This window comes from Phoca vitulina, unplaced genomic scaffold (genome assembly GCF_004348235.1).
Source record: "Phoca vitulina isolate PV1807 unplaced genomic scaffold, GSC_HSeal_1.0 scaffold49, whole genome shotgun sequence".
NCBI lineage: Eukaryota > Metazoa > Chordata > Mammalia > Carnivora > Phocidae > Phoca > Phoca vitulina.
In genome coordinates this window covers 7,293,762-7,307,722 of record NW_022589752.1, presented here as the reverse complement: position 1 = coordinate 7,307,722, position 13,961 = coordinate 7,293,762, and the positions used below count along the sequence as shown (strand labels likewise).

Below are 13,961 nucleotides of genomic sequence, written 5' to 3'. Positions count from 1 at the left end.
TTCATTTAATGCCGTCTGCATTATCCCCATCCTTGCGAGTGTCTAAGGGCTTTTGTAGATTTAAAGTTCATGATGTTTTAAATCAACTGAAGCCTCTGATTTGCTCAAGTGGAGACTCACTGATGCATTTCCTGTGGACAGCCAGAGGAGGGGTCTTGGGGCACAAAAGAATTCTTAAGATGTACAAAAGCAGCACAAGGAAAGCCCAGGTTCCCCAGTTTTGCAGGAAGGAGAGCTGAAGTTGTGTGCAACCCTGAGAACTATTGCTCCCAGAAATATTGCCATAACTCCCTGGCATTTGTGCTGATGATGGTTATAGTTATTCGTGAAGGATCCAAAGGTCTAAGACATATGACAGTTTACGACAGGGATAGTAATACCTCCACAGAGTCGTTGGGAGGTTTGGTCATTATGTAAACTTGCACAAATTTGGATTGGGTGCCGCAGGGTCGCTGTTCAGAGCCTCTCTCACCGCCCGGCTCAGTGACTGGGATTCAGAACAGGCCCCTCACAAGAGATGAGGCAGTACTTGTAGTCACAAGGCATTCCAATTAATCAAATAACTTGTCGTCTTCAATTAAAAATAACTTTCACAGCGACAATAATAGGAATATGATTGGATATCTTAATAAGTTAAAGTATTTTAAAAATTAAAACTGAATGTCAATAAAGTGAAAGATGTAACTTTTCCTGATGACACAAGCCACAGGAACAGGCAAAGGAAGTAGTCATAAGTAGCAGTGAATGGAATCAGAGCGGTGCAGAAGGCATGTGTATGTGCTCATTAAAATACCTTAGTACCGCTGGTCAGTCCTGCCAGACCCTCACAGGATGCTCTTGGATACATCTGCAGACTGAGGACTGTTCACCCCAAGTTAATGTTGCAAATACCATCTTTCAGAGGGTTACCAAAAGTAAAAGATTTCCTTGGCGGGGAGTCCCTGAAAAGGCTCCGCTTGAGAACCCTAGTGATGCGTGTGCAGCTGTCATCACTGAGCTTGACTATTGCAACGCATATGAGTTGCATGCCAATTCTGTGTGTGCCAGGTATCTAGGTAAAAAATTTAAATGAGATGGTGACTGCCATCAAGGAATTCCTAGTCTAATGGAAGAAGTAGACCCCTAAACAGAAAGAAAAAGGGGGGCCTAATATGTATTGGCAGCCATGCCAGTTGTCAGCTTGGCAAACGCCTGACTCCTAGGGCTGAAGAGGGGAGCTCGACTGTCATCCGCTTCTCCGAAGATTGATAAATTAGATGCAGACAGCGAGAGCCCAGCGCTGCCAAGTAAATCTTCAGGCTTGAAATACAACTGTGGTATATGTAGAACTCTGAGAACATACTCGCACCCTACATGCCATTTTCCTGAAAACTGTAGAGGTGGGAGAAAATATGATAATAATGATAATAATCACTGTAACGAGGGGGCACCTGGCTGGCTCAGTTGGTAGAGCATGGGACTCTTGATCTCGGGGTTGTAAGTTCAAGCCCCACGTTGGGTGTAGAAAAAATTTAAAAGTAAAAAAATAATCTTAAAAAAATTACTATAATGAGGTCCATTCTCTGCCTTTCTGGAAGGGAACGGTCAGCAGTGGATGTTGTCTGTTTTGAATGGGCCAAGGAGGGGTCCTCTTCTCCTGGACACACACCCACACCCTGCTGGCCACAGTGCACGTGTGTGTGGGTGTGTGTGTGTGTGTGTGTCCCCTTGTCCGTGACCTGTGCTTTGAAAAGTGAACTGAGAATGAGAAGGGGAAGAAATAAACCAGAAGCTGCTGGGCTGGACTTGGATTCTGGAGTGACATTTCCTTTGAGGTCACTAATGGTCCTGAGAAAACCACTTCTTTTCCCTTCCTTAGCTGCTCGGTCAGATAGGTGGTGTGGAGACAGAGCTGAACACCTCTCTGGGCAGGTGTTAAGCTCTTTATCTCTTTGCAGCTCAGGGGCATGCTTCTCTACCTCGTCCCAAGCCAGAAAAGAATCAAACCTACCACCTGTCATACTGAATCTGTCTATTTTTCCTTACAGACACAATAGGTATCAGTACCCTTTCTTTGGTTTTACTGATCATCAGGTTAAAGCTCAAAGAAATAAATTAACTCTGAAGTTTCATGGTTAATCAAATAATGCATATTATTAATAGCTGTATGATTAACTCTTTTAATTCTCATGTCTTTTTACCCCCTACTGTAATTTGAATAAGTAAATTTCCATTTGCCTCTATTCCTAGAAATTGAATGCACTCTGTGTACTTTGGAAAGTCACAAATTCTCTCCCCCCACCACTCATATTTTGTTTGAGTTTCTATTAGGCCGAAACAAGCTTTAAATTTCTTAACCAATTCTGTCACATCTGTGATCCACAACATACAAAATTAGATTCCCTCCCACTCTTTCTCATTCTAGAAAATTCAGCCATGTCCATGACGTTTTCCCCTAACTTTACAACTTTCTGCTTGGTTGATTGACTTGCCGTTTAAAGAAATACATTTCTGAATAGTTTCTCTTTCTCTTGACTGAATGGGGAGGAGGGAAGACAAAGGGTATGATCATCAATTTAATTTGAGAATAAAGAATTTGTCATGAATATTATTTTTCTCAAGACAAAATAAAATAGGAAAACTTCATTGAGTTTGGGTGCTGTGCTGCTGTCTTCAATTGAATTGAGCAAAAAGCTCCCCGTAGAATCAGCCCCTCTGCCAGGGACCTGCCCTCCTATCCCAGCCACAACCAAATTTGTCTGCCTCCTAAGCATTCGTTCATTTTTTCAAACTCAGATCATCACCTCCACCAGAATGTCCTCCTTAACTTCTCCCCTTCTTTCATCCAGTTTTCTCTCTTGCCCAGTCCATTTATTCATTCACTGATTTATTTAACAAATATTTCCGAGCACCCATTAAGTGCCAGGCACTGAGCTAAGCACGACCATGCACCAGCGAACACAGCTACCCAGCTCCCTGCCCTCCTGTCTCCTCTGGTCTCCTGGGGGAGACATTTTATAAAGACAGGAAGCACACAGATAAATGTCTGATTACAACTGGAATGATTCATGAAGGAAGTAAAGATGCTCTTGGAGACTGAAGAACCTGGTGGAGGAACAAGAAACACACGGTGTTGTGAGTTTTCAGTTTGCACGTCGGTCCTCTGGAGGAGGCTGGGGGCTCCTTGACTCTCACCCTCATCTTCCCTGTCCCCAGCAGCGGTGAGCTCCGTGGGGGTCCTGCCCCCTGCAGGGTTGGGAGAGGGAGGGGGAGGCGGGCAGGCACGGAGATGGGTGCCTTCAGGTCACCTGACACCTGCCTCGTCCCAACCTAGGGGCTTCTGAAAGCACTGGGGATTCTGCTGAGTAAAGGACATAAACACATGCCCACCAGAGTGAGGAAGGCAGCCTTTGTTCAGGAAAGAAGGTGCGAGATTGCTGGTGTGGAAGTGATGCCTCCTTCAGCTCCCCAGTGGGGACTGTTGTCTCATAACCTTGAGGACGGCCCGAGAGGTGGCTCACTAGATGTTAACACTACCCAGGACATGACTAACGGCCTGGCTGGAGTTCTCTTTACACTCTTTTCTTTTCAATTCTATAGGATTAATAAATAGAGCATATTAAATTCTTTTCAGAAATTTCTGTGGGACGATATGCGAATTCTTTTGTAAGAAGTATTTCACCTTTTGACAGGCTTGAAAGAAGTAGTCAACTATAGCTAAAAAATAAAAGTGCATCGATAGAAGTAGAACACCAGTCAATAGTAGGCCGAGAGTTCATGAGTCACACTGGACAAGACACTTATTCCCTGGGATTCGTTTTCAATTTTAGCAAAGAAATACTTGCTCTTGATTCACAGGATTCTTATGAAGGTGTTATTCTTCTTTAAATTATGTAAACTTTAAGTTCTTGAGATGAAATGTACTTTGTAAATTCAAAGTATAATCTAAATTAAAAAAATAGGTTGCAGCTTTTAAATATAATGAACTTGCTACTTTTCTCACCTGTTTTTTTTTTCCTCAATTTTAGTGGGTCAGAGAAAATAAAACATCAGCCCTATTGCATCCATTTCAGTTGAAGGCTTGTTATGAAAGCCTTTTTTTCCCTTTCATCTTTTAATTCTAAAGAGTATGGTTCCTTTAGGTAAAAAATTGAGATCATAACTTACAGAACCATTAATTATTTAAGGGAAATTGTCCAAATCACATTTATTCATATGGAATTGCTCTCCAAAATTTTATTACTCTATATGTTATAATCAGCAAAACAAAGATCTTAATAAAATCCAGGTGATGGGGCACCTGTGTGGTTCAGTCCTTAAGCATCTGCCTTTGGTTCAGGTCATGATCCCAGGGTCCTGGGATCAATCTCCGCATTGGGGAGCCTGCTTCTCCCTCTTCCTCTGCCTGCCACTCTGCCTACTTGTGCTCTCTCTCTCTGTCAAATGAATAAGTAAAATCTTTAAAAAAATAAATAAATAAATAAAATAAAATCCAGGTGACAAATTTCTCAAGATGTTAAAAATCTTCCACTTTGTCCACTTAAAGCATTAGTAGTTTGTATTAGGAAGTTTTATTTATATTTAAAACTCTTGTATCTAGTTTTCTACAATTATTAAAAGTAATACACCTTTAAATGTTTGTAAGAAATATTTATAGGGCGCCTGGGTGGCTCAGTTGGTTAAGCGACTGCCTTCGGCTCAGGTCATGATCCTGGAGTCCTGGGATCGAGTCCTGCATCGGGCTCCCTGCTCAGCAGGGGGTCTGCTTCTCCCTCTGACCCTCTTCCCTCTCGTGCTCTCTGTCTCTCATTCTCTCTCTCTCAAATAAATAAATAAAATCTTTAAAAAAAAAAAAAGAAATATTTATAAATGTAATATGCAAAGTTCTATTTGGTTTTCTTAAACTGTTTTAAAGAGAAAAAATAATGTCATCCGTATATTAAGGTTTGTTTTAAATAGGCCTGTCTTCAGATGTGTCCATATCATAGACAGTCATGGAAATACAAACTAACTTTTACAGTGTCCATTATAACAAATTATTAGTAATAAATAATTTTTTCTGCTAATTAAAAGTGACAGAAAAATCTTGACAAATTAATATCTACCATAAATATATAATATTAGAGAAAGGTGCTTTGTCAATTTAATGAATTATTGTAATGATTTTTGATGACAAAAAATTTCATGGAAAAATTACTGGCTTAATTCGAGCTAAAAATTTCTCAGCTTTAATGATCTCTCTCATTGGTTCCCCGAATTTTACCATTTGCATTTAATTTCCTTTATGCCAGGCTTTATGCTAAGCTTCTGGTGAGCTTTGTGTAGGTTTGTTGTGGGTTTGTTTTTTTTTTTAATGCATTCTATTTCTGAGAGGATAATTCTCCATGATGCCTTAGTGAGCTTGATTCTATTAAGCTGCTTTGCTCTCTGGAAACCAGTTGCCTGGGGGGGACAGAGATTCTGAAAGGGGCCAGAACCAAAAAGTAGGGTTGCTGTAGGGCCGGCCCAGAACAAGGAGTAATGGTCACTGATCCTGTGCAATTATCAGAGGTTTCTGGGTGGCAAACGTGTGCCTTGCCAGAGGTCTTTCAGCCCGAAGGCTTTCTCTGATGAATTCAGCACACTGATCAAAGGGTTTGCATTGGTCTCCTTTATTCATTCCGTCAATGAGAACTTGAGAATGAAAGAGATGGTTAAATGCCGACTGAAGTGAAATGTTTAAAAAATTAATTTGTCCTTCACTATTGTGTGTTTCAGAGACTGGAGCACAAGGAAGTGTTAGTGGGCTTGTTGTTCCTGGTTTTCCCGTTCATTCCAGCCAGCAATCTCTTCTTCAGGGTGGGTTTTGTGGTGGCCGAGAGAGTCCTTTACATGCCTAGGTAATTATTGCTCATGATTTCCGCTTTAAGAGACCTGTCCTCCGTCACCAACATGGATAGTTCCAGAGGGACGGTCCTTTGCGTGTGTCACAATTAGGTCCTCGCGTTGCTGAGGCGTGTATTACCTCAGCTTTCACAACAGCCGCAGGGAGGTCTGGGCAAGCTTGCGCTTGCACCTGTTCACTCCGGCTCACAGTGGCTTACCTCCAGCTGGGAGCTTGATGGCTAAATGGGAAGTACTGACTTGAGTATATTTGGGATTTCAGGGCAATCATTTACCCCAATATCTATGTTTCATTAAACGTAATTTTAGTAATTTTCTAGAAATATTTGATTTGCATAAAATTATTACTTGTTAAGTAACACGAGTGTAATTATATCTTCTTCCTTCCTTCTCTCTTCCTTTCTTTGTTCTTTTAATTTAAAAATAGGTACAATCTCAAGAAAATTTGTCCTTGAGAAAAAAATGGTTAAAAATTATAAAGGGTCTTCAGCTATATGTGATTACATAATGCCACTTATCTCTGAATATTTGAACTCTGCTGAAGCTTGTCTGTTCTCTTGTCAGTGTTTCAAGTCCACATTTCTTTTCAGATGCCTGGAAAAGTCCCCTAAGTGGTTCTGCCTTTAATCCATTGTGTAACCTTGAGCAAGATATGAAGCTTTTTTGAACCCAGGCTTTCTCATTTTTAAAATAGGGATTTTAGTAAACTTCCTAAAATTAAGTAGTATCATGAAAGTTATATAAGAATGAACTTTTGTAAAAGGCAGTATCCTAAACCAAAATATTATAAGGAAATCATTATTTTTATTTATTGAGTTAGGAATTTTATTTTATTTATTTTTTGAATTTTATTTTTGTTTCAAATTTTTATTTAAATTCTAGTTAGTTAACATATCGTGTAATATTGGTTTCAAGAGTAGAATTCAGTGATTCATCACTTATATGTAACACCCAGTGCTCATCACAAGAAGTGGCCTCTTTAATGCCAGTCACCCATTTAGCCCATCCCCCACCCACCTCCCCTCCAGCAACCCTCAGTTTGTTCTCTGTCTTTAAGAGTCTCTTATCGTTTGCTTCCCTCTCTCTTTTCTCCTACCCTTTCCCTATGTTCATCTGTTTTGTTTCCTAAATTCCACATATGAGTGAAATCATATGGTATTTGTCTTTCTTTGATTGGCCTATTTCACTTAGCATAATCCTCTGTAGCTCCATGCATGTCATTGCAAATAGCAAGATTTCATTCTTGTTGCTGGCTGAGTACTATTCCTGTGTGTTTGTGTGTGTGTGTGTACACACCACCTCTTCTTCATCTGTTTATCAGTCAGTGGACATTTGGGCTGTTTCCATAGTTTGGCTATTGTCGATGATGCTGCTATAAACATCAGGGTGCATGTGCCCCTTTGAATCTGCATTTTTGTATCCTTTGGGTAGGAATTTTAATTAACTTTAAATTTTATTTTTGAATTAATTTAAATATCAATAGATTTTAATTTTATTAATTGATATTGAGTTAGAAATTTTAAAACACAAATAATTAGGAATCAATTTCATAACCTTTGATTACCCCTAAGCCAAGTACCTAACAGTTTTTCCAAGTCTTTACAGCTTCTTGTTTTGACTTGGTTAAGGAGAGAGGGCAGTCCTTAATTTTCTTCATGGGTCTTCAGTACCATTTGGGAAGGCGGTTATTTCTTTTTTTTTTTATTTCTTTTTAATTTTTTTAAAGATTTTATTTATTTATTTGACACAGAGAGAGAGAGAACACAAGCACGGGGGAACGGCAGGCAGGGGAGAAGCAGGCTCCCTGCTGAGCAAGGAGCCCGATGCGGTACTCGATCCCAGGACCCCGGGATCATGACCTGAGCGAAGGCAGACGCTTAACCGACTGAGCCACCCAGGTGCCCCAAGAAGGCGGTTATTTCTTGATAAATACTATTTGTTAAGGACAAAAATACAACACAAATTCTTTGTATTCTGTATTGCTGTGAGATACCAGGCTTATGAGACCTTGCCAGTAATAGGGAATATGAAGGGCAAAGGGGATTGATTCAGTGTCTGTTCTAGGTATGTTTTTGCTTAGACCAGCTGAAAGTGGCTTCAGTCTGCTCTTCTCTGTAGTGCGGATGATTGCAAGTGGAATCTGTGTTCATTCTTCACCTAACAAGTTTTCACAGAGCACGTTTGCATTCTGTACTAGAATCTGAGCCTACAAAAATAAGTGAGTCTTGGTGCCTGCCCTCAAAGAGTTTAGCTGCTGATAAACATGAATTAATGTTAATTGTATCAAAACTTCTAGTGAACCTCTATTATATATCAGTCACTATGCTAAGCATATTATATTTATCAGTTCACTCACACTGTTTATGTAGTAGTCCATAGCTCCCCCCTGAAGTTAGGGGGCCTGTGTTTGAATTCTGGCTTAAGCATGAGTGTGATGCCTCAAAGCCTTGTTTCCCTCGTCTGTATAAAATTAAGATAATAGCACCCAACTCAAGGAGACATTGTGAGCATTAAATGAGATGATCATTTAAAAAGCTTAGAAAGCGTTTTGCATCGTATGTGGTCAATGAAAAAATGTAGTTTAAGTGTTATTGATTGATGTCAGCTCCCTAGGTAGCTGATGCCATTACCCTGTTTTACAAAAATATAACACCTGGGTGCTAAGAAGTTAAAGAACTTGCTCAAGATGGGCAGAGTTGAAATGCAGATCTTTGTCTACTCAAGGACCTCTCACCTTCCAGACTATATTGCTTCTCTGATAGTAACATCTTAGTATTCTTTTTAAGTGAAAAGAAGAAACTCAGAACACAGTAAACGTACTTTCAGCTCAACTCCATTTGGTGATCAGGACGTGTACTTCTAAGAGTCCTGTGAGATAAATCCTCAGGAATCTGGGATTTGGGGGGACAAAGAATTGCATGTGCAGCAAACTTTTCTAATCCAGAGGCAAGAGGACAATTTCTGAGGAAATAAAGGGCTGGAATTTTAAACAAGAGGTTAAAATGTCATTTTTCTGGAAGAGACCCTTATGTCAACATTATTAAACCCGTAATACTGTTATCATCCATTTGTGGGGTGTCTTAGTTAAAATAAGGGGTTCCACTCGCCTAGGTAGGTGTATTTCCCTAAACCTACAGAATCATGCCAGTTCTGGCTCTTCCTGAGTGCCGTATCTTAAATGGACCTTTCTCTGACTTTCAAAAAATGATTTATTTATTTTAGAGAGAGAGAAAGCACGTGCACAAGCAGGGGGAGGGATGGGGGGTAGAGAGAGAGAATCCCAAGCAGACTCTGTGCCAAGCATGAAGCCCAGCATGGGGCTCGATCTCACAACCCTGAGATCATGACTGAGCCAAAACCAAGAGGATGCTCAACCAGCTGAGCCACCCAGGCGCCCCGACCTTTCTCTGACTTTCTTTTCTCTAAAATAGACAAAGTAGTATCCCTGTCCTTTTACCGCTAGGTATAAGCTCATTTGGATTAAAATGAAAGTTCTGAATATGAAGAAAGCCTCAATATTTCCAAGAACAAGTGCCTGCCTCTTAGAACCTACTCGGATTTTGCTCCATTTTGCAAACATGGTGCAGAGTCATCCAAAATCAGGGTCAGTGAGCTGGTCTTCATTAAAGAGATGACTATCTTTTTTTCTTTTCTACCCTGCATGTGTGCATTGCAATGTTGACATTCAGTCATCATTTTCCGAGGGTTTCAGCAGCTTTTTGCCCAGCTATCCACTGTTTTCCACTGAGGTGGGGCAGCTGGTCACTGCTGGGTAAAATCTTTTCCAGGGAAAGTCCCCCATTTTCCTAGAAAACTGTCAACGTTTATAAATGGAGTATGCTGAAGTCCTTATTGCCGCCGGAAGCTTCCTGGGGACCACAGAGAAGTTTGCCTGTGCTATAGGCATCCCTGGGAAAGCATGAGAACACTGGGTGTTGCCTGTTGCATTTATGAAGGTTAGACGTTGGCTTTGGCGATGGTGAAGACCATCTCCCAAGCCTTTTATACACACAGGAATCTTCTCTGCATGACTCTCCTTACATTATTGACCTTGACAGGAAAGAGCCATTTTCCACAGCTTGAAGTACCCAGGTGCTTTGAGGAAAACATATACACAGTGTCCTCAATGGATGTTTGGTAATACCTGTCATCATCTTTATGCAGACATCTGTGTTCTCTCAAAAACTCTAGCAAATGACAGGACAATGAAGTTAAAAGCTGACTTGGTAATTCTTCTGAGGAAGTTGAACTTCCTACTCATTAAATGTTTGTTTCAAGTGATATGGAGCCAAATCTTGGCCTTAGATTCCATCCATAACACCACAGAAATCATGTCCACCCTCACTGAAGCCTGGGTGACTCCCATCAGGCCCAAGGGCTGATTTGGCTATTTTACCAGAAAAGCCCAGAATGAGTCAGACCAAGTACTCTTTCATCTCTGCCTTTATGCCTAACAGTGAATAAGGCACTCAAATCTTCTGGCTTTTGTTCTCCCTCCATCCTAACTTAGGTAAGACCCAAAATGTCACCTTCCTCTGACTTGCACTTTGAAATCTGTGGATAAAAGGGACAGAAATAGGCTATCTATTTATCATTGCATGGCTTTAGGGTCAGAGTTTCACCACCAAAAGAAATTGGAATAATCTTTTCTTCTGGTGATAAATGCCTATTTTGTGGATTTCCTTTTTGAACAGGCAGGAGAGTTTGGGGCTTAAATCACTTTTTTTTAACAGAAATTTTGATCTCTTATTCTTCTCTCCAGAGAGGCATAATGTTTTATGGCTACTTTTTTTTGTATTTTATAAAAACCACATTAGAATGCTTCAAAGGACTAAAATTTCTTTGAATCAATGAAGCAGAAATAGTTGTTGGGAGCTCTCAAATGAAGTCATAGGATGTGATCAGATACTCATTTACATGCCAGATTAAGGGTGATTTATTCACTTCATCGCCAAAGAGCAAATTCCTAAGCTACTTTAAGAAAACATGAATGAGTAGAAATAGGAAGCAGATAAGAATAAATGAAGGCAGAAACAATATTGTGGATAGCATTGATCAAGAATAATTGAGACCACGGAAGGAGAAGTTCGATATCATGTGATACCATGTGTTGGAGGGAAGAAAGAAATATAAAAGTTTGCCCTTGTATAATCCCTAAGCTTGTGGACACATCAGACACGGAAAACTGGAAAAATGATGACCCCCACCCCATTCATTTTTGATTTTGAGGATTACCTTCAAGTCATACCTATCAATTTGAGGTGAAATTTTTCATCTTACCTGGGTCGCTATGGGAGCAATACTGCAGTATTTCTTTCTCAGGATGCAAAAGGAAAAATGGTACCTCGGAAGTAATACTGCTTCCATTATCTGATTTTGGGAACCCCTTCTGAGGAACCATCTATGCATAGGCTCCTTCAGACTTGCTGGAGGAGAGTGACGATGATTTGAGAGTAAATCAAAGTTTGGCCAAATATTAAAATCAGCAGAGCAGTCGTTCGATATCAACGCAAGCTTACCTTAGCAAATCCAGCAGGACAAGACTGAACTGGGAATTGGTACAGCCCCATCAGTCCCCTACTGACTGGCAGCCTTGGGGGGGATCATTTTCCTACCAGTAAAACCAGAGGGTTAGCCTTGCTCAGTGGTCCCCAAGTGTTGCTTAGATCTCCATAACAGACTTTTCCTGGTCTGTGGCCAAGTTAAGACAATGTAGTGGGTTTTTCATAAAGTTTTATCTGTGCATTTTTTAAATTATGAAATTATGCCTTTCTTATATTTTTGGTATTAAAATATCTCTTCTCCTATGACAAGGTGTAAGAGCAGCAGGGGGTGCACAACCCTCCTCCCCCACCCAAGTCCACCTTCTTGGAAATTTTACGGGTTTGGGAAATCTCAAACCTCAGTAATCATTGTGCTACATGATCTCTAAGGTCTCTTTCAGCTCCAAAGTTCCAACTGTTTTGTGATTCAGAATAACCTTGTGGAAAGCATGAATTTTTTTTTCTCCTCCAGGTTTTAAACAAGGATTTTTGTCATGCATTGGAATGTGACCACCTATGTCTGCTCTTTTTCAATAGGATGGTCCCCGTAGGGAAAGGGAGATGGGTCCCATGCGGGGAGGGGAAAGGAAGGTGGTACATTTGCCATGGGGACAGGCTCTCTGAGGGACCACGTGGTGGACACCAGGAAGTGGTTCGGGAAGGATCTGTGTGGGGTCTCTGCTGTGAGATAATGGGGTGTCCTCATAAGCAGCAGGAGCAGCAGATGCTTAGAAGTTCACGGGGAAAGCAGCAAGAAGGAATGTATATGTCAGGAGGAAATGGGCCCCCGGCAGCAAGAGCAAGGCCAGACCTCCCTCTTCAAGGAGCCGTTGTACAGGCAGCTTAGTAAGAGAGGTTGCAGTCCATGAAAACAGGCCAGAAGTTTGCCTGTCCCCATGAAGTCATGGAGAGAGACCCATTAATTCGGCCGAAGCCAAGGATCTAAGGAGGGGCTCAAAGCGCAGGTAAATTGCCCCCAAGGTGGTTGATACTGAATAAAGAAGGTTGAGTCCCCTCTAAGGCCATGGCTGGCAGAGATGGGACAAGATTGAACCACGTAAGAGGACACAAGTAACTCGATTTTGAGGGGGCCAAGTCAAAAAAATCGTGGGAAACCCGACAAAACCATCTAGATACTCGTTTTTTAGTTTGATTTTTTTGTTTGTTTGTTTCAAATTCCCGTTGTATAATACATTAGAGAGGTGGGAAAAGCAGCTTGGGCTTGACAAAGAGCCACTTAACTAAAAACTCAAGAAATAGATTGAGAGGCAGTTTTCAGTTACAAGGTCAAGTGCACCAGGTCTCTGAGAATATATGTGTATAAGTGTGCCTATGTGTTGGCTAAATTGCCCAGAGCCACTCAATTATTACTTAGTTTTAGCTCTGAATCCATTTTTTATGCAGTTCTATCATGCCGCCTTAAAAGGAGGTTCTCTTTATCATAATGAGTGCAATGAAGGAAAAGGAGAAATGCAGTGCGCTATTACACTAGGGGGCAATAAAGTGGTATCACCAAATGATCTGGAGAGAAAGAGTGAAGGTCACGGATACCACTGGAAAACAAACAGTGGGAAGATCCAAGATTTGAGTAAGGAAGTAGGTCTTTTTACTTTAGAGGGGTAGTCTAATGCTTTTAAATATGGCGTCTTCCATGTTATACACCATATTTTAAAAGAAAGCTGAGTCTGTCAAGCTCTGTTGCTCCTCCCCACGTCTCCGGTTTTCAGTGGGACAAACCTCCACTGTTGTGCAGTCAGAGGCTTCCTGCTGGTGTAATAACCTACTCCGGGGTTTCAGAAGTTGATTAAGATTATTCTTTAGAATATGATGGAGTAAGGATGGAAATATTTGATACCAGCTTGTCTCTTTGTTCTTGCTGTGCCAGCATGAACTGTTCCATCCAGCCCTTTGAGACCTGAATTCAGAAGAGGTATGAGATCTAGACGCTAGGCCTTGTCCAGTGAGGGCTGCTCTTGAGGGCAGTGCCCAGGTAGGGAGGGTCCCAGGGTTGCCCCAGGCTTGGGGTCGGTGCTTGTGCTTGGGGGTGAGTGTGCCATGTGAAGAACGTGACCAGGAAGGAAAGGAGCAGGACTTTTACTGAGGGACTCGAGCAAATGTGTTCTAAAACTAGAGATTGTGGATCACAGACAAATAGAACAGAACAGAGCCGTGGTGAAAATGAAGTGAGCTGAGGGGAGATTGGATGCCGGTGGGCTGAAGATCAGTTGGCCAATCTGCGGGGTGGCCTGAGTCAGGCAGTTACTTACTGAACTATAATCACAGCCTTAATATCACAAAAGTCTATTAGTTAATTAAAAAATGAATGTTTATGCCTATTAAGTCCTAAATGATGAACAGCAAATGTCTGGGAAACCACAATTTGAAAGTAAAATTTGGAGAGTGTAATTTGGACTCAGATGAGCCTAAATGGAAAAATGTATGTGAAAATACCATAAGCTGTGCTAGGTAGCTGCAAGTCATTATTTCAGTCCACCCTGTGCAAATGAGGAAATTGGAGGAATCAAAGTTGAAGGAAAGCAAAACAACATAGGCCCA

The 13,961-nt window shown here is 41.1% G+C and overlaps 1 protein-coding gene across 3 annotated transcripts in view; it reads left to right on the top strand.

The window, feature by feature from the left end:
• The window catches only part of TMTC1 (transmembrane O-mannosyltransferase targeting cadherins 1), a 263,658-nt gene that overhangs the window by 165,846 nt on the left and 83,851 nt on the right, over positions 1–13,961 (top strand). For all 3 annotated transcript variants that reach the window (XM_032432765.1, XM_032432764.1, XM_032432766.1), the window contains one exon: positions 5,737–5,858. In XM_032432765.1, coding sequence (XP_032288656.1) covers positions 5,737–5,858 — 122 coding nt within the window. The remainder of the gene's footprint in view (positions 1–5,736; positions 5,859–13,961) is intronic.